Source organism: Mobula hypostoma, chromosome 15, assembly GCF_963921235.1.
Source record: "Mobula hypostoma chromosome 15, sMobHyp1.1, whole genome shotgun sequence".
Lineage (NCBI taxonomy): Eukaryota > Metazoa > Chordata > Chondrichthyes > Myliobatiformes > Myliobatidae > Mobula > Mobula hypostoma.
In genome coordinates, this window is record NC_086111.1 from 12,886,687 (window position 1) to 12,911,730 (window position 25,044).

Genomic DNA, 25,044 nt, shown 5'->3' on the forward strand with positions numbered 1-25,044 from the left:
AACAGAGCATGTCCACAACGTTCAGCAGAACACAGCATGTCCACGACGTTCAGCAGAACAACACAGCATGTCCACGACGTTCAGCAGAACAACAGAGCATGTCCACGACGTTCAGCAGAACACAGCATGTCCACGACGTTCAGCAGAACAACAGAGCATGTCCACAACGTTCAGCAGAACACAGCATGTCCACGACGTTCAGCAGAACAACAGAGCATGTCCACAACGTTCAGCAGAACACAGCATGTCCACGACGTTCAGCAGAACAACACAGCATGTCCACGACGTTCAGCAGAACAACAGAGCATGTCCACGACGTTCAGCAGAACACAGCATGTCCACGACGTTCAGCAGAACAACAGAGCATGTCCACGACGTTCAGCAGAACAACACAGCATGTCCACGACGTTCAGCAGAACAACATAGAGTACCACAAAACAGAACATAACAAAGTGACAAAGCAACAAGAGCAAAATGAACCCTGTACCTCTCTCTCACCCACCCACATAAACAGTCCTCTAATCCCAGGACAGGCCATCTTCTTCAGCCCCCAGCCTCCACTGGACTCATGGATACACTGACATTGTGCCTTCAATTTCCCCAGCAGACTCATACTTCTGCTTGGATCAGTTACTGGCGAAATGAGCACATGACTCACAACTACAACTTCAAGGAATGTAGCACAATGGTGCAGGAGTTAACACTGCTGCCTCACAGTTCCGACAACCTGTCAGCTGACCTTTCCCAGCTACAAAAAGTAAAGGAAATTTTTGGGGTCTGTGGGGAGTCAGTGATCTTTGAACTATCTGGTCTGCTTGAGAAGACTGGCTGAGTGTCCTGGAGTGCAAGTAAGGCTGTTAGACCAAAAGCAATGGATAGTGGAGAGTGGGCTTATCCCATGACAAATGGATGCTACCTCCACCACTCTTCCTCATTGTTCCCCGCTCCCCTCCCTCTACCACGTCCTCCATCCTTCAACCTATCTTCCTCTTCCACTGGGACTTGTTGGACCAGGAACTGCTTGTAATGAAACATTCCCTCAGGCAAGTGGATGTAATACTGTGTCCATAATCACCCAGTGACGTGAATAGTTGAGAAACTCCTCAGATACAGCTGTCAAGACATCGTGTCTAAGCTAAAGTTCTTGGAAGTATCGCTGCAACCCTGTTTATGGTGTAGGTGAAATACTAATATTGTACGTACGTTGTAGCGAGGTGTGAACTTCTTGATGTCATCAAGAGCCACATCGATGCCCATCACCCCAAGCATCAGCTGGTTCTGGAACATAAACAGAGTCGTAGATACATTCAGCCTGGAAAGTTGCTCGTGCTGACCAAGTTTCAGTTCCACTTCCCTGCATTTGACCCATATCATGCCAAACATTGATTTTATTTATTTATTTAGTGATGTGGTGCAGAGTAGGTCCTCAAGCCCTTCGAGGCATGTCATTCCAGCAATCCCAACAAATCTGATTAACCCTAATCTAATCATAGGACAATGACGAATTACCCCACCCGGTAATTCTTGGGATCATAGGAGGAAACCGGAGCACCCAGGGAAAACCCATGCATTCAACAGAGTCCTTGTAGATGGCATCAGAATTGAACTAAACGTTGAAATGACTTTTAAAATTTATAATGGAATCCCCCTCTATCACTTCCCGTGGGCACCCCACACCAAACATTCACTACCATCTGTCTGTAAGAATTGTATTTCATTTGCCACTTTCTTGCCCATTCTCCCAAACTGTTTAAGTCCTTCTGCAGCTTATCAGTTTCCTCAACGCTACCTAGCCCTCCACCAATCTTCATGTCATCTGCAAACTTGGCAGCAAAGCCATCTATTCCATCGTCTAAAACATTGATATACAGCATAAGAAGAAGTGGTCCCAACACCGACCCCTGCTGAACACTACTAGTCGCCGGCAGCCAACCAAAAATGGATCCTTTTCTTCCCACTTGCTGCCTCCTACCAATTGGCCAATGCTCTAACTATGCCAGTAACTTTCCTGTAATACTATGCACTCTTAACTTGGTAAGCAGCCTCATGTGTGGCACCTTGTCAAAAGCTTTCTGAAAGTCCAAATACACAACATCCATTGCATCTATCTATCCTACTTGTAATGTCCTCAAAGAATTCCCAACAAGTTCGTCAGGCAGGATTTTCCCTTACGAAAACCATGTTGACTTTGTCCTATCTTGTCCTGTGTCACCAAGTACTCAATCACCTCACTGCCTTGACTCTAACATCTTCCCAACCACTGAGGAGAAAGTATAATTTCCTTTCTACTACATTCCTCCTTTCTTAAAGAGTGGAATGACATTTGAAATTTTCCAGTCCTCTGGCACTATGCCAGAGTCCAATGATTTTTTGAAGACCATTGCTAATGCCTTCATAATCTCTATGGGTACCTCTTTCAGAACCCTAGGGTGCAGTTCATCCGCTCTGGGTGACTTATGTACCCTTAGGTCTTTCAGCTTTTTGAGCATCTTCCTTGTAGTAGTAACTGCACTCACTTCTCTTCCATCACACCCTTTAACATCTGGCACATTGCTTGTGTCTGCCATAGTGATAGCCTTCCTCACTGTCCACTACACAGTGTCATTCGCAAATTTGCTGATCTAGTTAATCACATTATCATCCAGATCATTGGTATAGATGACAAAGAACAAACAACAGCACTGATCCCAGCAGCACACCATTAGAGAGGCAACCCTGTACTACCACTCTCTGGCTTCTCCCACAAAGTCAATATCTAATCCAATTTACTATCTCATCCCGAATGCCGAGCGACTGAACCTTCTTGACCAGCCTCCCATGAGGGACCTTATCAAATACCTGAGTAAAATCCATGCAGACAACATCCATGGCCTTGCCTTCATCCACTTGCCTGGTAAGTTCCTCGAAAAACTCTATAAGATTGGTTAGACATGTACAAAACCATGCTGACTATCCTGAATCAGCTCATGTCTATCCAAATACTTACATATTCGGTCCCTTAGAATACCTTCCAGTAACTTTCCCAGAACTGATGTCAGACTCACTGGCCTTTTATTTCCTGGTTTCTGTTTAGAGACTTTTTTAAATAGTGAAACAACATTGGCTATCCTCCAATCATCTGGTTCCTCTCCTGTCGCAGAGGATGTTTTAAATATCTCTGCTAGGGCCCCAACAATTTCTGCACTTGCCTCCCGTAGTGTCCAAAGAAACACTTTGTCAGCCCTGGGGATTTATTCATCCTGATTTGCCTCAGGGTAGCAAACACCCCCTTCTCTGTTATCTGTACAGGGTCCATGAAGTTGATGCCACTTTGCCTCACTTCTATAGACTCTACATCTATCTCCTGAGCAAAGAATACATTTAAGATCTCCCCCATCCATTTTGGCTCCACATTACCATTCTGGTCTTCCAGAGGACAAATCTTGTCACTTGCAATCCTTTTGCTTTTAACAAACCTGTAGAATCCCTTAGGATTCTCCTTCACCTTGTCTGCTAGAGCAACTTCATGCCTTCTTTAAGCCATCCTGATTTCTTTCTTAAGTCAAAGTTGCTGGTGAACGCAGCAGGCCAGGCAGCATCTCTAGGAAGAGGTACAGTCCACATTTCGGGCCGAGACCCTTCGTCAGGACTAACTGAAAGAAGAGTTAGTAAGAGATTTGAAAGTGGGAGGGGGAGGGGGAGATCCAAAATGATAGGAGAAGACAGGAGGGGGAGGGATGGAGCCAAGAGCTGGACAGTTGATTGGCAAAAGGGATATGAGAGGATCATGGGACAGGAGGCCCAGGGAGAAAGAAAAGTGGGATGGGGGGAGAAAAGCCCAGAGGATGGGCAAGGGTCCCTCTCACTATACCCCTTGCCCATCCTCTGGGTTTTCCCCCCTCCCCCTTTTCTTTCTCCCTGGGCCTCCTGTCCCATGATCCTCTCATATCCGTTTTGCTAATCAACTGTCCAGCTCTTGGCTCCATCCCTCCCACTCCTGTCTTCTCCCATCATTTTCGATCTCCCCCTCCCCCTCCCACTTTCAAATCTCTTACTAACTCTTCCTTCAGTTAGTCCTGACGAAGGGTCTCAGCCCAAAACATCGACTGTACCTCTTCCTAGAGATGCTGCCTGGCCTGCTGCATTCACCAGCAACTTTGATGTGTGTTGCTTGAACTTCCAGCATTTGCAGAATTCCTCGTGTTTGCGTTCTTTCTTAAGTGTTCTCTTGCATTTCCTGTATTCCATAAGCAACTCATTTGTTCCTACCTGCCTATACCAGTTGTACACCTCTTTTTTCTCTTAACCAGGGACTCAATATCTCAATTTCCCACACTTGTTACCTTGATCTTTTAATCTGACAGGCACATACAAGCTTTGTACTCTCAAAATTTTGTTTTTGAAAGCCTCCCACTTTCCAAGTACACCTTTGCCAGAAAACAGCCTGTCCCAATCCACACTTGCCAAATCATTTCTTTCTCCAATTTAGAATCTCAACCCACGGACCAGCCCTATCTTTTTGCATATTTACTTTGAAACAAATGGCATTGTGGTCACTCGATGCAAAGTACTCTCTACATAATCTTCTGACTATTCCCAAACTGCAGATCCAGTATCACATGCTCTCTCATTGGGACTCTACATACTGATAAAGGAAACTTTCCTGAACACTTTTGACAAACTCTATCCCATCTAGTCCTTTTACAGTATGGTATTCCCAGTCAATATGTGGGAAGTTAAAATCACCCACTATAACAGCTTTATGTTTCTTGCAGCAGTCTGTGATCCCTTTACAAATTTGTTCCTTTAAATCCCTAGGACTGTTGGAGACACGTTCACACATTTCTTATTTCTCAGTTCCACCCATAACGCCTCACTAGAAGAGTTCTCCAGTCTGTCCTGACTGAGCACTGCCGTGATATTTTCCCTGACTAGTATTGCCACCCCTCCTCCTTTAATCCCTCCCACTCTGTCACGTCTAAAACAACAGAACTCTATAATACTGAGCTGCCAGTCCTGTCCCTCCTGCAGCCAAGTCTCACTAATGGCTACAATGTCATAATTCCAGGTGTTGATCCATGCCCTGAGCTCATCTGCTTTTCCTGCGATCCTTCTTACATTGAAATATACGCAGCTCAGGAGACTAGTCGCACCATGTTCAATCTTTTGATTCCTGACTTAATCTGAGGTTTTACCAACATTTGTCTCTCTACTAACTTGTCTGGCACTCTGGTTCCCATCCCCCTGCAACTCCAGTTTAAACCCCACCATGCAGCATTAACAAACCTTCTTGCTAGGATATTAGTCCCCCTCCAGTTCAGGAGCAAACCATCCCTTCTGTACAGGCCCCACCTTCCCTGGAAGAGAGCCCAATGATCCAAATATCTTATGCCCTCCCTCCTACACCAACTCCTTAGCTACTTATTAAACTGTATAATCTTCATAGTTCTGGCCTCACTAGCACGTGGCATGAGTAGCAATCCTGAGAGCACAACCCTGGAGTTCTTGCCTTTTAATTTAGCAGCTAACTCCCTGAACTCCCTCTGCAGTACTCATTGTGTGCGTCATTGGACCACAATCTTTGACTGTTCACCCACACACGTAACAATGCTGAGGACTTGATCTGAGATGTCCCAGACTCTGGCACCCAGGAGGCAACATACCATCCAGGAATCTTGCGAAGCAATCCCAAATGTGGTCAGAGCTCAATTACTCTACTGCAATGCACTGCTGTTTTTTTCTACTCAGGCAGTGGAGCTGAATGAAATCTCCTCCTACCAAACTTCCGATGTCTGGACTGGTTCCTGGTCAAAGCTCAACTTCATTCTATAAATTGATTAAAGTGGCATTGCCTTGGCTTCTTGCCCTCACAATACTCACCTCCTGGGGCCCAACTAAACAAGAGGCGTAAACAAAGATATTATGCTAGCATAACCCAGCGACCAGTGATAGGGTGGTAAGAAAACATATCTAGTGTTGACCTTCAGGGGATTGAGTTTAAGAGCCAAGATGCAATGTTGCAACTCTATAAATCCCTGGTTACACCACACTTTGAACATTGTGTTTTGCTCTTGGTGCCTCATTAAAGGAAGGATGTGGAAGCTTTAGAGAGGGTGCAGAAGAGATTTACCAGAATTCTGCATAGATTTAAGAGGATTTCATATGAGGATAGTTGAGTAGCAAGGGCTTTTCTCTTTGGAGAAAGGAGGGTGGCGGTGAATTGATAGAGGTGTACAAGGTGATAAGAGGAATGGATAGAGTGGACAGCCAGAGACTTTTTTCCAGGGTGGAAGTGGCGAATACCAGGAGGGGCATAATTCTAAGGTGATTGGAAGAAAGTTTGGGGAGTGGGGGAATGTCAGAGGTAAGTTCTTTAATCAGAGAGTGGTGGGGTGTGGAATGTGCTGACATGGGTGGTGGTACAGACAGATACATTAGGAACTTTTAAGCAACTCTTAGATAGGCACATGGTCAATAGAAAAATGGAGGACTTTGCGGGAGGGAAGGGTTAGGTTGATCTTAGAGTAGGTTAAAATGTTGGCACAAAGTCGTGAGCTGATAGGCTTCTACTGTGCTGTAATGTTCTATGTTTTAATGACCGGAGAAACTTACAAATTGGCACTGAAAATGCTAAGGGTAAAATGTTCTAGGGTGCAAAGGAAATTGTCAGTAAGTGCTGCCCCTTTGCTACATATGTGATTCTTTAAAGCCGGTGTGACCAGCCATACACATCCTGTGCACGTACCTGTTGGCCATTGTCCATTGTGATGTTGAAAACTGGCATTGTCCCTGTGATCACCAATTCAAGGCTCTAGGAACAGAAATCAAACAGCTATGTTATATTTTATGGTATAGAACATTACTCACTGTTCCTAGCCTCACTGACTGGCTTAATACATCGCAACCACTAAGAATTAGATGGTGCTGAGCTTCTCTCTCCATTCCTCACAGAACCTGCCAACAGACACTTGGTTGCATAGGGCTCTTCCTCGTGCCCTGTTGGCCTCTGCAGTGGCCTGTGTGGGATGCCAGGTGCTCTGGAACTGTGGTGCAGCAAGGGATGACAGTGAACTGGAGGAAACGTTACCAAGCCATTAATCTTTAAGAACATTGAGTTACTGAAGCATTGAAGCACGTAGGGATTTGTTCATTGTCCAAAACTCTGCTGTTCAGCAGGAATTGCAACAGGGCGATATCCTCGCTCAGCTCATTGGAGAACCTTGCTTGGATTCGTTGGCTCAGCACAAACCAGGCTGAAGCGAAGATTTCTTGAAATACCTGGATGAACTTCACAGAATGCAAAGGCCACTGGAGTGTAAAGTGCCCTTTTGTTTCACCTGGCATCATGAGCTTGATTTGCTCAAAGTACAGAATACCTCCAATCCCAAACACTAGCAACGTACACACGTATATTTAATAGTTTTGCAAACAAAAGCATTATAACATCCATTCTATTCAGAGAAATTGTCTGACATTTAATGTAGGCAAGTCATCCTTTCAAACCATGATTAGATCGATTGCAAGAACGTGGCAAGTGCACAGGCTGCTGATTGACTGCGCAGTGAATTGACTGGGCCTTCTACACACAGCAAGCCCCCCTCTTCTTGCACATGCTCCTGAACGTATATGTTTTTTGTCTTGGCAGGCCTGGTTTATCGCTGTGTGCATTGTGAGTTGCCCAGTGTGTACTGTTACTTGCAGAAACTCAGTAAAACATTTAATCCCACTACTCTGTAGTTGTTCTTGCTCCACACATACTGTATGTAATGCTTCATTTTATAAGTTAAACATTTTTTAGCCAGTTTAAGCAACAAAATACATTAAACTTCAGCTCTTTAGCCTTCACATCATCAAAATTCAGAATGCAATTGGTCCCGTGTGATTGACAAGTTTTGTTGCTGCCATACAGTCATAAGTTCAAGTTTATTTGTCATTCAACCATACACACATATACAGCACTCCTCTGGGCCAAGCTGCAAAACACTGTACCAATAGGCACAGAGCATATCGAGTATGATAGCAGGAAAACATACAGTTACACAAAAAAGATAGCCGAGGTGCCTGAGTGGCATGGCCCGAAGGCTGATGCTGCTTGAGATGTTGTCCAGGAGCCATGTTTCTGCAAAATGAGCATGCAGCAATACGTCAGCACATGCCAATGCAGCTGCAGATGGACACAATGCAGCATGGTTATAGGCCTTTCACCCCTGCAAGTCCTCGCAAACCATGGTCTTATGGTCTTAAACCACATTGTCCACTGGACTAGTCCCAATTTCCTGTGGTCATCCCATTTTCCTTCAGGCCACTCACTCCATATATCTGCCCACGTGCTTCATGAATAATACTATTGTACCTGCCTCAACCATTTCCTCAGCAGCTCACTCCATACACTCACCACCCTCTGCCCTTCAGCCCCCTCTCACCCTAAATCTATCCCCTAGCTTTGGACTCCCCTCCCCTACAAACACAAGAGATTCTGCAGATCACAAATCTGCAAAAACAAATAACAAGGACATTGCCAGGGCTAGAGGGCCTAAGTTATAAGGAGAGATTGGCCAGGCTAAGTGTTTATTCCTAGGAACACTGGAGAATAAGAGGCGAATGAATAGAAATGTTTAAAATAATAACAGACATAGATAAGGTGGAATATAACTCTCTGATGAAAGGTCTCGGCATGAAATATCAACTGTTCATTCTCTCCCATTGATGCTGCCTGACTTGCTGAGTTCTTCCAGTATTTTGTGTGTGTTGCTCCTTGCACACCACTGTTATAATTAGTGGTTATATGAGTTACTGTCACCTTCCTGTCAGCTTGAACCAGTCTGGTCATTCTCCTCTGACCTCTGTCATTAACGAGGCATTTTCACCCACAGAACTGCCGCTCACTGGATGTATTCTCACACCACTCTCTGTGAACTCTAGACACTGCTGTGCATGAAAATGCCAGGGGATCAGCAGTTTCTGAGATACACAAACCACTCCATTCGTCTTTTAATGGCCAACTCTTTCAAAACTGGCCCACCCCACTCCAGCTTAGTACCCTAACCTGTGGATCTACCTATTCATTTCCATCACTATCTTAAAACCTGTAGAATTATGATCACTAGAGCCAAAATTAAACAATTCCGGTGAGGCAACCCATCCCTGTCTAACTCCTCTTTGAATTTTAGTCACTAAAAAAAAAGAGGAGTTAGACAGGGATGCATTGCCTCACCTGAATTGTTTAATGTCTATACTGAAATGATTCTCCAAAGACCAAGATGGGATAAAAATCGGAGGTGTTAACATCAACAATATAAGATATGCAGACGATACCACCCTAATAGCAAGTGCTGCAGAAGACCTACAAATCCTCCTAGACAAAGTAATACAAACAAGTGCAGATTTTGGTCTAACCGTCAATTGTAAGAAAACCAAATGTATGGTAATATCAAAACAGCAGGATACTCCCAACTGCCAATTGTACATCAGTAACCAAGAGATTGAACAAAAGACCGGTCTTAATTACCTTGCTAGCTTTATATCACAAGATGCTAGAAGTAAAGTAGAAATAAAAAGGAGAATTGCCATTGCCAAAACCAACTTTCAAAAAATGAAACCCATTTTTACCAACAGACACATTTCTATGACAACAAGGCTTAGGCTACTAAAATGTTACATCTGGTCAATTTTGCTGTATGCTTCCGAAACATGGACTATAACACCAGAAATCTAAAGAAACTTAGAAGCAACAGGAATGTGGTTTCTTGGAAGAATGCTGAAAATATCATATAGAGATAGGGTAACTAATGAGACAGTACTCCAACGTGCCCATACAAAAAGATCTTTAATGAGAACATTAAATGAGAGGAAACTTAAATTCCTGGGCCATGTCATCAGAAAGGGAAAAATAGAATGCCTTACATTACAAGGCTGTATGCCTGGGAAAGGCGGAAGAGGAAGGCAAAGAAGAAAATATATGGACACTGTGAAAGAACTAACAGGTCTAAGTGTGCGAGATATCATTGACACTGCATGGGATTGTTTGATGTGGAAAGCCATGATTGCCCAAGCGTGTAATGTGCGAGGCACGTGATTAAGAAGAAGAAGAGCCAAAATGTTCCTTGACCGCCACTTCAGTTACCTGCCCTGCCTAATTCCCCAGAGAAAGTCCAGTATTGCATCCTTTCCAGTGGGTTGCTCTGTTTTTTGACTTTCCTGGACACATTTCGCAAATTCAATGTGATCGCCGGGACCATCGCAGCAGGAGGAGGAGCGAGGGGCTCGGGAGAGTGCTGAGTGCTGGGAAGCAGCTGAGGAACTGAGGTGAGAGTGCTTTAAAAGAAGCGTGGAGGGTGACTGAAGGGTTAAACAGAGTGTTGATTAGTTTATTAGAGGGAGTGAGTACTTGAAATAATTGGTAGGGACAAATTGGTAGGGACTAAGGGGCTGGTGGTAGACCCGAGGAGAGCTAAGGTACCGGTGACCCCATCCAGGGGGTTAGTGTGAACATGGTGGAGGATTACAAATACTTGGGGATACGAATTGATAATAAACTGGACTGGTCAAAGAACATTGAGGCTGTTCAGAGCCGTCTCTATTTCCTGAGGAGACTGAGGTATTTTAACATCTGTCGGACGATGCTGAGGACGTTCTACGAGTCTGTGGTGGCCAGTGCTATCATGTTTGCTGTTGTGTGCTGGGGCAGCAGGCTGAGGGTAGCAGACACCAACAGAATCAACAAACTCATTTGTGAGGCCAGTGATGTTGTGGGGATGAAACTGGACTCTCTGACAGTGGTGTCTGAAAAGAGGATGCTGTCCAAGTTGCATGCTATCTTGGACAATGTCTCCCATCCACTACATAATGTACTGGTTGGGCACAGGAGTACATTCAGCCAGAGACTCATTCCACCGAGATGGAACACAGAGCGTCATAGGAAGTCATTCCTGCCTGTGGCCATCAAACTTTACAACTCCCCGCTTGGAGGGTCAGACACCCTGAGCCAATAAGTCCTGGACTTATTTCATAATTTACTGGCATAATTTACATATTACTATTTAACTATTTATGGTTTTATTACTATTTATTATTTATGGTGCAAATGTAACGAAAACCAATTTTCCCCGGGATCAATAAAGTATGACTATGACTATAAAAGGAGGGGTAACTGAAGAGGAGCGGCCAGTGTGTGAGTGGCTCAGGGTAGGGGTGGAGCTTTGAGGCTTTGGCTGGAGAGGCTTTGGCGAGCAGAGGCTGAGGACGAGCTTGCTCCCATTGAGGTAAGGCCGGGTAAATTCCTTTAATTAATTTAATTACCTTAGGAATAGGTAATGGAGGCAGCAGTTAGGGCAGTCGAGTACTCCGTATGCAGTATGTGGGAAGTCAGGTACAGCACAATTGTCCTTGATAACTACACCTGTAAAAGGTGCATCCAGCTGCAGCTCCTGACAAACTGAGTTAGGGAACTGGAACTGGAGCTGGATGAACTTCAGATCATTCATGAGGCAGAGGCAGAAATAGGAGTTTCAGGGAGATAATCACCCCTAAAAGTCAGGAAACAGGTAGCTAGGTGACTGTCAGGAGAGGGAAGGAGAATAGACAGAAAGAGCAGAGAACCCCATCAACAATAAGTATACCATTTTGGATACAGTTGGTGGGGACGAGCTACCAGGGACAAATTGTAGTGATCGTGTCTCTGGGACCGAGACTGGACCCTCAGCTCAGAAAAGAAGTTGGGGAAAGAGGACAGCAGTAGTGATAGGGGATTCGATAGTTAGGGGGACAGATAAGAGGTTCTGTGGGAGAGAACGAGAATCCTGGATGGTCTGTTGCCTCCCTGGTGCCAGGGTCCGTGATATCTTGGATCGAGTTCTCGGTATTCTCAAGAGGGAGGGTGAGCAGCCAGATGTCGTGGTTCATGTAGGGACCAATGACGTGGATAGGAAAGAGGAGGCGGTCCTGCAAAGAGAGTTTAGAGAGTTAGGTGCAAAGTTGAAGGACAGGACCTCCAGGGTTGCAATCTCAGGATTGCTACCCATGCCACGTGCTAGTAAGGCTAGAAATAGGAAGATAAGGAGTTGACTAAGGAGCTGGTGCAGGAGGGAGGGCTTCATGTTTCTGGACAATTGGGCTTCCTTCTAGGGAAGGTGGGACCTGTTCCAACGGGACGGTTTGCACCTGAACTAGACGGGCACTAACATCCTTGCAGGTAGTTTTGTTAGTGCTGCTCCGGGGGGTTTAATCTAGATTTGCAGGGGGAGGCGAACCAGAGTGTTAGAGCAGATAGTGAGGTGGAGGAGGAAGAAGGTCATGTGAGGACTGAAAGTATAGACAGTAATCAAAGGTTTGTACATGATAGAAATGTTCTCAGGTGCATCTACTTCAATGCAATGAGCATTGTAGGTAAGGCAGATGAGATTGGGGTGTAGATTTGCAAGTGGGATTACGACATTATTACTATTAGTGAGACTTGGTTGCAGGAAGGGCTGGACTGGCAGCTTAATGTTCTGGGCTTCCGTTGTTTCAGATGTGACAGAAGGGGAGGGATGAAAGGGGGAGGAGTGGCATTACTAGTCAGGGAAAATATCAGAGCTGTGTGTCGACAGGACAGCCCGGAGGGCTTGTCTACAGAGGCCATATGGGTGGAGCTGAGGAACGGGAAAGGTGTGACCACACTAATAGGGTTGTATTATAGACCGCCCAACAGTCAGAGAGAATTGGAGGAGCAAATCTGTAGAGAGATAGCAGACGGATGTAAGAAACATAAAGTTGTAATAGTAGGGGATTTTAACTTTCCACATATTGACTGGGACTCCCAGATTGTGAAAGGGCTAGATGGCTTGGAGTTTGTCAAATGTGTTCAGGAAAGTTTTCTAAATCAATATATGGAGGTACCAATGAGACAGGATGCAATACTTGATCTCCAATTAGGGAACCAGACAGGTCAGGTGACAGAAGTATGTGTAGGCAAACGTTTTTGGTCCAGTGACCATAATGTCATTAGTTTCAAGTTAACTATGGATAAGAATAGGACTGATCTTCAAGTTGAGGTTCTAAATTGGAGAAGGGCCAATATTGTGGAAATGAGAAAGGATCTAGGAAGAGTGGATTGGGATAAGTTGTTTTCTGGGAAGGATGTGTTCTGTGAGTGGAAGGCCTTCAAAGGCAAAATTTTGAGAGTGCAGAGTTTGCATGTTCCTGCCAGGATTAAAGGCAAAGTTAACAGGCATAGGGAACTTTGGTTTTCAAGGGATATTGGCGACCTGGTTAAGAAAAAGAGAGAGGTGTATAGCAGGTATAGGCAACTAGGAACAAATGAGGTACTTGAAGAGTATAGAAAATGTAAGAAAATACGAAAGAAGGAAATCAGGAAGGCAAAAAGAAGATATGAGGTTGCTTTGGCAGATAATGTGAAGGTAAACCCGAAGGGTTTCTACAAGTATGTTAAGAGTAAAAGGATATTAAGGGACAAAATTGGTCCGCTAGAAGATCAGAGTGGTCGTCTATGTGTGGAGCCTCACGAGATGGGGGAGATCTTAGACAGTTTTTTTGCATCAGTATTTACTCAGGAAACTGGCATAGCATTTATGGAAGGAAGGGAAACAAGCAGTAGTGTCATGGAACATATAGAGATTAAAGAGGAGGAGGTGCTTGCTGCCTTACAGCAAATAAAGGTAGATAAATCCCCCGGGCCTGACATGATATTTCCTCGGACCTTGAAAGAGACCAGTGTAGAAATTGCAGGGGCCCTGACAGAAATACTTAAAATGTCCTTAGCCACGGGTGCGGTGCCAGAGGATTGGAGAGTAGCTCATGCTGTTCCGTTGTTTAAAAAAAGCTCCAAAAGTAAACCAAGTAATTACAGGCCGGTGAGCCTGACATCAATAGTAGGTAAATTTTTGGAAGGTGTTCTGAGAGATCAGATATACAAGTATTTGGACAGCTAAGGGCTGGTTAAGGATAGCCAGCATGGCTTTGTGCGTGGTAGATTGTGTTTAACAAATCTTGTAGAGTTTTTTGAGGAGGTTACCAAGGAAGTAGATGAAGGAAAGGCTGTGGATGTTGTCTACATGGACTTTAGTAAGGCCTTTGACAAGGTCCCACATGGGAGGTTAGTTCAGAAGGTTCAGCCACCAGGTATCCATGGAGAGGTTGTAAACTGGAGTCGAAATTGGCTGTGTGGGAGAAGACAGAGAGTGGTAGTGGATGATTGCTTCTCAGACTGTAGGCCTGTGACTAGTGGTGTGCCTCAGGGATCTGTGCTGGGACCATTGTTGTTTCTTGTCCATATCAATGATCTAGATGATAATGTGGTAAATTTGCTGATGACATGAAGATTGGAGGCGTTGTGGACAGCGAGGAAGGTTTTCAAAGCTTGCAGAGGGAATTGGACCAACTGGAAAAATGGACCAGAAAATAGCAGATGGAACTTAATGCAGACAAGTGTGAGGTGTTGCATTTTGGAAGGACAAATCAAGATCGGATATACACAGTAAATGGTAGGGCACTGAGGAGCATGGAGGAACAACGGGATCTGTAAGTTCAGTTACACAATTCCCTGAAAGTGGCGTCACAGGTAGACAGGGTTGTAAAGAAGGCTTTTGGCATGCTGGCATTCATAAATCAAAGTATTGAGTATAGAAGTTGGGATGTTATGGGGAGGTTGTATAATACATTGGTGAGGCCAAATTTGGAGTATTGTGTGCAGTTCTGGTCACCTAACTATAGGAAGGATATCAGTAAGATTGAAAGAGTGCAGAGAGATTTACTAGGATGCTGCCAGGTCTTCAGGAGTTGAGTTACAGCGAAAGATTGAACAAGTTAGGATTTTATTCCTTGGAGCATAGAAGAATGAGGGGAGATTTGATAGGGGTTTATAAAATTATGAGGGGTATAGACAGAGTAAATGCAATAGGCTCTTTCCACTTAGATTAGGAGCGATAAATACGAGAGGACATGGCTTTTGGGTGAAAGGGGGATGGTTTAGGGGGAACATTAGGGAGAACTTCTTCACTCAGAGAGTGGTGGGAGTGTGGAACGGGCTGCCATCTGATGTGGTAAATGTGGGCTCACTCTTAAGTTTTAAGAATAAATTGGATAGATACATGGATGGGAGAGGTTGGAGGGTTATAGACTGGGTGCAGGTCAATGGGACTAGTGGAATAAAGTTTCGGCACAGACTAGAAGGGCCGAAAGGCCTGTTTTCTGTGCTGTAGTGTTCTATGGTTCTATGGTTCAACCCTGTCCAAATCCGTAGCACTATGTCTATTATGTTTGATCCTATGCTTGTCCTCTCCTCACTTGCATGATCCCATCAGATCTTTTTCTTTGTAGGTCTGCAACTTACTCCCTTGTAGGTCCAATTTCTCCTCCTTGATATTTTTTTCCACTTTCCCATAGAAGGGTAATTTACAGCTGATTCTACCTCTCCCCAACACACTGGAGGCAACTTTCAGTGACCAATTAACTTGCTGACCTGCACACAAAACCTGAGCACCCAGAGTAAACCCATGTGCTCACACGGTGAAGGTATAAACACCACCCAGATGACAGCTGAGATCCAGTTTCAATGCAGATTACTGTGCAGTGACTTTACCAGCTTTGTCACAAGAGCTGGCTGGTAATCCACTCTCACCCATTTTACGTGCTGCTTAACAATGATTTCTTTCCTGTGTATCAGACAGAGTATCAGAATGAAGGACCTGTTTGTGTGGACACTTGGATATCCATCCGCTGCTAAATAGACTTACCAAAGCATCCTGATAGACATTGGTCCACTGAACCTTCTTGGCTTTCTTTCCTGCCATCACCATGGGACGACCCAAAACATCCAAATACTCCTATAACATAGAAAAAATAAAAACAAACACATTCAGCTGATAATTTTAACTGTCAGACAGCAAATTATTTTCAATCTTTTTGAGGTAGACCCCTCCAGGCAAGAATGAATCACTGAAGCCTGAAGAGAAAAGAAGCAGACTGCTGGGGGAACTCAGTAGGTCAGTTCATCTGGACTGAACATTAAATTCTCCAAATTCAAGTAAGCAGTTTCTTCTGTCCATAGAACCATAGAACCATAGAAACTACAGCACAGAAACAGGCCCTTTGGCCCTTCTTGGCTGTGCCGAACCATTTTCTGCCTAGTCCCACTGACCTGCACACGGACCATATCCCTCCATACACCTCTCATCCATGTATCTGTCCAATTTATTCTTAAATGTTAAAAAAGAACCCGCATTTACCACCTCGTCTGGCAGCTCATTCCATACTCCCACCACTCTCTGTGTGAAGAAGCCCCCACTAATGTTCCCTTTAAACTTTTCCCCCCTCACCCTTAACCCATGTCCTCTGGTTTTTTTCTCCCCTTGCCTCAGTGGAAAAAGCCTGCTTGCATTCACTCTTTCAATACCCATCATAATTTTATATACCTCTATCAAATCTCCCCTCATTCTTCTATGCTCCAGGGAATAAAGTCCTAACCTATTCAACCTTTCTCTGTAACTGAGTTTCTCAAGTCCCGGCAACATCCTTGTAAACCTTCTCTGCACTCTTTCAACCTTATTTATATCCTTCCTGTAATTTGGTGACCAAAACTGAACACAATACTCCAGATTCGGCCTCACCAATGCCTTATACAACCTCATCATAACATTCTAGCTCTTATACTCAATACTTCGATTAATAAAGGCCAATGTACCAAAAGCTCCCTTTACGACCCTATCTACCTGTGACAACACTGTCCTTTATTGGTCTCCTCCTGATCTCCCCAGCTCCTCTTACAACAATGCCAGCCTTCATCACCCTCCTCTACCCAGTCCATCTGCCCATCCCACACACACCTCCCTATCGTTCATCTCTGCACTTACTTGATTTCACATTCCACCTTCCTTTCTTATCAGATTCTGTCATCTGCACCCTTCTGTCACCCCTCAGCCTCTTTCCACTGCTCCCTCCTCCATCTGCCTATAACTCACCGCGCCCCCCCCCCACCACCACCTGGATCCACCATTCGGTTGACAGAACCTGCTCCATCTCTTACCCTCACCACTTTATACTATCAATCTCCCTTCAGTATTTCCAGCCAGATGAAGGGACGCAACATGAAACATTGACTCTCTGTACTTCCCTCAGATATTACCTGATCTGCTGGGAATCCACACAGGTTGATTTGGGTTCTTCTCACATCCCAGAGATGTGCTGGATGTAGATATAGATTAATTTGCCACTGTAAATGGCCCCCGGAGTAGATAGGGGATTGGTGGGGTTCACTGGGCATGTGAGAGAAAATGGGAAGTAAGTGGTGGAAGGGAATTAGTGGGAAAAGTGCCATTCATTGATGTCTCAAAACGTAAGAAATATAGGAAAAAAGCCAGCATTAATAGAAACCGGCATTAATGGAGATGGAGGCGGAGTTAAGATGGCGCTAAATGGTGACTTGAAACAGCTCTATTTCCATCTTTAATATCTTTATTTTCCCCTTTCAGGGTTATTTTGAAGACCCTGACCAGGAGTTACACACTGACTTCGGTTCTTTGCGGGAATGGGACCTGTTCTCAGGGTTTCAGGACTGGCCGTTGTTCGGCACGCCAAGGGGTCGGCCTGTGAGGTGGCCTAGTGTTTGGAAGCCTAAGATCTCGGGGCTCTGGAAACGGGTGGATCGAGGGTTGGTGTTATGGCAGGAGACTCATGTGTCGTCGGGGGGACCGGAAAATCTTTTGCTGTGGGCCCGAAGGCCCAAGATCTTCATGATCTTTGGGCACAGAGCTCAAAAGAAATGATGAAACGGACTTTTTAACATTGTAAACCAGCGGGTTGTTGTTATGCCTGCCGCTCGCTGTGAAAATTGTGTCACCTCCCTCTCTCTTATGAGGGAGAGAGAGGACCTGTGGGTTGCTGAACACCAGATGAAATGCGATAGCCTTTGGGGTGAAAAAGTCTGTGTCTTTGCTATCGCTTAGCTCATGCTTGTGCCCGGTAGCGGGTGTGCTTTTTGTTTTGCCGGTATGGGGAGGGGGATTGTAGCTCGCCGCCACTTACGCACGGGAAGGGGGAGCTGGGGGGGGGTACTTTGGGGTTCTCACGTTTAACTGTCATTCATTTTTTGGGGCACTTCTCTGTTTTCGTGGATGTTTGTGAAGAAAAAGCATTTCAGGGTGTATGTTGTATACGTTTCTCTGACATTAAATTGTACCTTTGAGCCCATTGTGATTGCAGTGCAGAGTGCATAAAGGACACTGACTAGCAAGATTCACAAAAGGATAGGAAGCGATTAGTTTTGGCAGAAGAAACATACTCAGCTACCTTTTCTTTGTCCCACATAGTCCACCTCATCCATACTTCAGAAAAATATGTCACATACCTGAGTGTTGATCCGAATTGCACCAATGGAAGGGATTTCAAAGTAATATCCTGCAAAGATAGAGACAATGCTGTGACTGAAACTGTGAAAGGAAGATCAAAGGAGTCTTAGGTCCCACAGCACCGACTATTACCCGATAGTAATCAGGCTCCTGAACCAGTGTGGATAACATCACTCACCTCAACTTTGAACTGATTCCACACACTGCAGACTCATTTTTAAAGACTCTACAATTCATGTTCTCAGTGTTACTTACTTACATATTTTTATTTTGTCTTATTTTTCACAAGGGTTCAAAGGAAGTGACGAATCATCATGTAGGAGGGGATTGGAAATCTGGCTGGGTTGTGCCTCAACGATAACCTCTCACTGAATAGCAGCAAGACCAAAGAGCTGATTATTACAGGAGGAGGGAACTGGGGGTCCATGAGCCAGTCCTCATCAGGAGATCAGAGGCGGAGAAGGTCAGTAAATTTCAATTCCTCTGCATTATCATTTCAGAAGATTTGTCCTGGGTCCAGCATGTGCCAGAACAAAAAAAGCATGGCAGCACCTCGAGTTTCTTAGAATTTTGCAAAGATTCAGCATGTCATCTAAAATGTTGTCAAACTACTCTAGATGCACAGTGGAGTGCATACTGCCTGGTCTGGAAAAGTCTACAAAAAGTAGTGGATACAGCCCAGTTCATCATGGGTAAAGCCTCCTCACAGCTGAGCACATTTACAAGGAGTACTGTCGCAGGAAAGCAGCATCCATCACCAGGGTTTCTCACCATCCAGTCCATGCTCTCTTCTTGCTGCTGCTGCCATCAGGAAGAAGGTACAGGAGCCTTAGGTCCCACACCACCAGGTTCAGAAAAAATTATTATGTCTCAATCATCAGGCTCTTGAACCAGAGGGGATAACTTCACTGAATTATGCCCACATCTATGGACTCACTTTGGCAGTGCAGAATGTGGTACAGACAGCCCAGCACATCTGTGGATGTGAACTTCCCCCCCATTGAGGACATTTACAGTAGCAGGGCAGAAAGAAGACCTGGAAAATCATCGGGGACACCAGTCACCACAACCATAAACTCCTTCAGCTGCTTCCGTCTGGCAAATACCACTGCAGCATTAAAACCAGGACCAGCAGGCTGCAGGACAGCTTCTTTCTACAAGCCATCAGACTTATAAATTCACATGTCTGTACATTGCAATGGAGTCATAACACAAAGATTTATACTCCCTGATTTTTATTAACGACCTGGATGTGGGGGTAGAATGGTGGGTTGGCAAGTTTGCAGACGACACAAAGGTTGGTGGTGTTGTAGATGGTGTAGAGGATTGTCAAAGATTGCAGAGAGACATTGATAGGATGCAGAAGTGGGCTGAGAAGTGGCAGATGGAGTTCAACCCGGAGAAGTGTGAGGTGGTACACTTTGGAAGGACAAACTCCAAGGCAGAGTACAAAGTTAATGGCAGGATACTTGGTAGTGTGGAGGAGCAGAGGGATCTCGGGGTACATGTCCACAGATCCCTGAAAGTTGCCTCACAGGTGGATAGGGTAGTTTAGAAAGCTTATGGGGTGTTAGCTTTCATAAGTCGAGGGATAGAGTTTAAGAGTCGCGATGTAATTATGCAGCTCTATAAAACTCTGGTTAGGCCACACTTGGAGTACTGTGTCCAGTTCTGGTCACCTGGAAGGATGTGGAAGCATTGGAAAAGGTACAGAGGAGATTTACCAGGATGCTGCCTGGTTTAGAAAGTATGCATTATGATCAGAGATTAAGGGAGCTAGGGCTTTACTCTTTGGAGAGAAGGAGGATGAGAGGAGACATGATAGAGGTGTACAAGATAATAAGAGGAATAGATAGAGTGGATAGCCAGCGCCTCTTCCCCGGGGCACCACTGCTCAATACAAGAGGACATGGCTTTAAGGTAAGGGGTGGGAAGTTCAAGGGGGATGTTAGAGGAAGGTTTTTTTTACTCAGAGAGTGGTTGGTGTGTGGAATGCACTGCCTGAGTCAGTGGTGGAGGCAGATACACTAGTGAAATTTAAGAGACTACTAGACAGGTATATGGAGGAATCTAAGGTGGGGGCTTATATGGGAGGCAGGGTTTGAGGGTCGGCACAACATTGTGGGCCGAAGGGCCTGTACTGTGCTGTACTATTCTATGTTCTATGTCCCTCACATTGTGGCATGGATGTAAGATATAAATAAATTCAATACAATTCAAGAACTCTTTATTTGATATACTCAATATTTATTGCTTATTTATTATTTTTCTTTTGTATTTTCACACTTTCCTTTTGCACAATGGTTGTTTATCCACCTTGTGTGTGGTTTTTCATTGATTCTGTTGTGTTTCTTTGTATTTACTGTGAATGCCCACAAAAAGGTGAATCTCAGGGTTGCATATGGTGAGATATACGAGAGGTGATTGATAAGTTCGTAGCCTAAGGGAGGAGAAGATGGCGGCGTGACGCAGCGCGCGCGGCCGTTTGGAATGAATGTCGATATCTGTAATTAGGGGTCGTGCATCAATCCGTATTTGATGGGGACAGCCGTGAAAGCGCAGAGGAACATCTGGAGCAACTTCTGAAATGCCTGCTTCGCTGCCGCTGATACTGTACGAGCGAGAATCTCCGGAGATGTAGGCCCCGAATCCTCGGCTTTGTGTATCGCCTGTTGCCGGGGCTGGGGTTGAAACGCTCGGCAGAGATGGTGCTCGGTGCATCGGTGTCGGGAGGTGGTCGGAGGCTCGGAGTTTTTCGGACAGATTCGGAGTTGGACTGTGGTTGGATGCTTCCGGGATGCTGCATCGGCAATTTGGCGGCGCTGGGGGTTTACCATCTGTGTGAGATGATGAGACTTTGAGAGACTCAGACTTTTTCTGTGCCATGGTCTGTTCTTATCAAGTTACGGCATTGTTTTGCACTGTTGTAACTGTATAATTATGTGGTTTTTGTTAGTTTTTAAGTCAGTTTGTCATGTGTTTTTGTAATATCATTCTGGAAAAAATTTTTATCATTTCTTAATGCATGCATTACTAAATGACAATAAAAGGGGACTGCGTGTCCTCATGATCATAAGGTAGAAAGAGTCAATTTTAGAAAACCTAGCACATTTATTTCTCTTACATTTACACACTTAGTCCAGTGGTCATGGAGCATATGGATCCCTTCTTTGTAGAACTGCAGGGTTGTAGAGTTGAACTGCACGTGCATGTAACGAGAGCTGTATAACTCATCTCCTTCTACCTTAGGCCACAAACTTATCAATCACCCCTGCTGTGGACCACCTGGAGGTCCAAGATGCTCTTGTTACATGCATGTGCAGTTCAACTCTTTGAGTGATAATGCAGAAAATTTGAAATTAATAACTCATCTCTTTCTACCTTAGGCCACGAACTTATCAATCACTCTTGCTGTGGACCACTTCTACAAAGAAGGGATCCGTATGCTCGGCGACCGCTGGACTAAGTGTGTACATGTAGGAGGGGACTATGTTGAAAAATAAATGTGCTAGGTTTTCTAAGATTGACTCCTTCTACCCTAGGCCACGAACTTATCAATCACCCCTCGTATGTACTTTGATAATAAATTTACTTTGAACTTTGAGTATAGGTTTTCACAAATTCTACTGAATGTCTTTATAAAGCTGGCAAGAAAATGAATTTCAAGATAGGACATGGTGATATATACATACTTAGATAAGAGACATGTTGCATCTGAACCCGAGGGGGACCAATAGGCAAGTTTATTAGAACTGTTGGGGAGGGTTTAAGCTAATTTGGCAGGGGGACGGGAATCAGAGTGAAGAGACTCAGGATAGACAGATAGTGAAAAAGCAAAGATAGCGTGCAGTCAGACAGTATGGAAGGGCAGGCAGGTGATTGGACAAAATTGCAGCCAGCAGGGTGAGTATCAGTGCATTAGGGATACAAAATCTAAAAGGGTAGAAAATACAATACTCAAACTTCATATCTCAATGTTTTAATTTAATTTAATTTAATGTTGTGACCATCACTGAATCATGGCTGAAGGATGGTGGTAGTTGGGAGCTGAATGTCCACGGTTACATGCTGTATCGGAGGGATAGGGAAGTAGGAAGGGGTGTGGCGTGGCTCTGCTGGTAAAGAATGGCATCAAATCAGTAGAAAGATGTGACACAGGATCGGAAGATGTTGAATTCTTGTTAGTTGTGTTAAGAAACTGCAAGGGTAAAAGGACCTTGACGGCAGTTATATACAGGCCTCCCAACAGTGGCTGGGATGTGGATCACGGATTGAATGGGAAATAGAACAGGCGTGTCAAAAGGACAATGTTATGATAGTCATGAGAGATTTCAACATGCAGGTTGATTGGGAAAATTAGGTTGGAGACGGATCTCAAGAGTGAGTTTGTTGAATGCCTTTGAGATGGCTTTTTTAGAGCAGTTTGTCATTGAGCCTACTAGGGGATCAGCTATACTGGATTAGGGTTATTTAATGAACCAGAGGCGATTAGGGAGCTTAAGGTAAAAGAACCCTTAGCAGTCAGTGATCATAATATGATTGAGTTCAACTTGAAATTTGACAGGGAGAGAGTAAGGTCTAACGTAGCAGTATTTCAGTGGAGTAAAGGAAATTACAGTGGTATGAGAGAGGAGTTGGCCTAGGTAATTTGGAAGGAGATACTGGTAGGGATGACGGCAGAGCAACAATAAGACCATAAGACATAGGAGCAAAATTAGGCCATTCAGCCCATTGAGTCCGCTCTGCCATTTCATCATGGCTGATCCTAGATCCCATTCAACCCATACACCTGTCACCATATCCCTTGATGCCCCGACTACAGGAATCTATCAACTTCTGCTTTAAATATACCTCATGGACTTGTCCTCAACCACAGTCTGTTGCAGAGCAATCCACAAAGCCATCAATTCCATTACCCAAATCATTGACAAACAATGTGAAATATAGTGGTCCCAATACTGACCCCTGAGGAACACCACTAGTCATTGGCAGCCAACCAGAAAAGGCCCTCTTTATTCCCACTTGCTGCCTCCTGCCTGTCAGCCATTTCTCTATCCATGCCAGTATATTTTCTGTAAAAGCATAGGATTTTATCTTGTTAAGCAGCCTCATGTGAGGCACCTTATCAAATGCCTTCTGAAAATCTAAGTAAATGACATCCACTGTCTCTCCTTTGTTCACCCCGCTCGTTACTTCCTCGAATAATTCCAACAAATTTGTCAGGTAAGATTTCCCTTTACAGATACACTAGTGAAATTTAAGAGACTACTAGTCAGGTATATGGAGGGATTTCAGGTGGAGGTTATATGGGAGGCAGGGTTTAAGAGTCAGCACAACATTGTGGGTCAAAGGACCTGTACTGTGCTGTACTATTCTACGAAACCATGCTGACCTTGACTTATTTTATTATTAGTCTCCAAGTACCTGAAACTTCTTCCTTAATAATGGACTCCAACACTTTCCCAACCACTGAGGTTAGGCTAATTGGCCTATAACGTCCTCTTTTTTTTGTCCCTCCCCGTTAAAGAGTGGAGCAACATTTGCAATGGCATGAGTGTCTGGGGAAAAATCAGGAAGGTGCAGAATAGATGCATTTTGAAAACAAAGAAGTACTCAAATGGGAAAATAGTACAACATGGCTGACAAGGGAAGTCAAAGCTAATGTAAAAGCAAAAGAGAAGGCATACAACAAAGCAAAAAATAACAGGAAGACAGGATTGGGAAGCCTTTAAACCCTATAGAGAGCAACTGAAAAACCAATAGAAGGCAAAAGATGAAATAAGAAAGCAAACTAGCAAACAATATCGAAGTGATAGTAAAAGCTTTTTCAAGTATGTACAAAATAAAATAGAGAAGAGTGGATATAGGACTGCTAGAAAATGAGGCAGGAGAAATAATAATGGGTGACAAGGAGATGGCAGATGAACAAAATGAGTATCTAGCAGTCTTCACTGAGGAAGAACTAGCAGTGTGCCAGATGTTGAAGGGTGTGAGGGAAGAGAAGTGAGTGCAGTTTCTATTACAAGGAAGAAGGTGCTCAAAAAGCTGGAAGATGTAAAGGTACATAAGTCACCCGGACCAGATGAACTTCATCCTAGGGTTCTGAAAAGAGGAGGTGATAGAGATTGTGGAGGCATTAGAAATGATCTTTTAAGAATCAATAGACTCTGACATGCTGCCAGAGGACTGGAAAATTGCAAATGTCTCTGCACTCTTTAAGAATGGAGGAAGACAGCAGAAAGGAAATTATAGACCAATTATCCTGACCTGTGGGTGCGAAGATGTTGGAGGCAATTAATAGGGACGAAGTTATGGAGTACCTGTACTTAGTGACACAGGACAAGAGTCGCATAGCGTCCTTAAGGGAAAATCTTGCCTGTGGAATTCTTTGAGCAGATTACAAGTAGGATAGATAAAGGGGATGAAGTGGATTTTGTATATTTGGACTTGCAGAGGGTGGAGGCCAAACTAAGAGTGGTCCAAGGTCCTCCTATTTTGGGGGTTCAGCTCAGGGCTAACAACCCTGACTGGTAAAACAGAATTATTACAGAAGCATCAATGAAGAATCCTTCTATATCTGAGTGCGATGTTATTCCTGAGTCTCCACAGGACTTGTATGACTGACAATAGTAAAAACCAAGAGGAAACTACTGACATGAAGGAAATGCTGAACACCCCAGATATGGAGGACCTTCATTGCTGCCGTAAATGCCAGCGGTGTAAT

The 25,044-nt window shown here is 44.4% G+C and overlaps 1 protein-coding gene across 5 annotated transcripts in view; it reads right to left on the minus strand.

Annotated features, from left to right (window-relative positions):
- Window positions 1-25,044, minus strand: part of cacna2d2a (calcium channel, voltage-dependent, alpha 2/delta subunit 2a) — a 1,072,053-nt gene that overhangs the window by 155,342 nt on the left and 891,667 nt on the right. For all 5 annotated transcript variants that reach the window (XM_063067752.1, XM_063067753.1, XM_063067751.1 and 2 more), the window contains 4 exons: window positions 18,320-18,369; window positions 15,711-15,800; window positions 6,725-6,790; window positions 1,204-1,278 (listed from right to left, as the gene is read on the minus strand). In XM_063067752.1, the coding sequence (XP_062923822.1) occupies window positions 1,204-1,278; window positions 6,725-6,790; window positions 15,711-15,800; window positions 18,320-18,369 (281 nt within the window). The remainder of the gene's footprint in view (window positions 1-1,203; window positions 1,279-6,724; window positions 6,791-15,710; window positions 15,801-18,319; window positions 18,370-25,044) is intronic.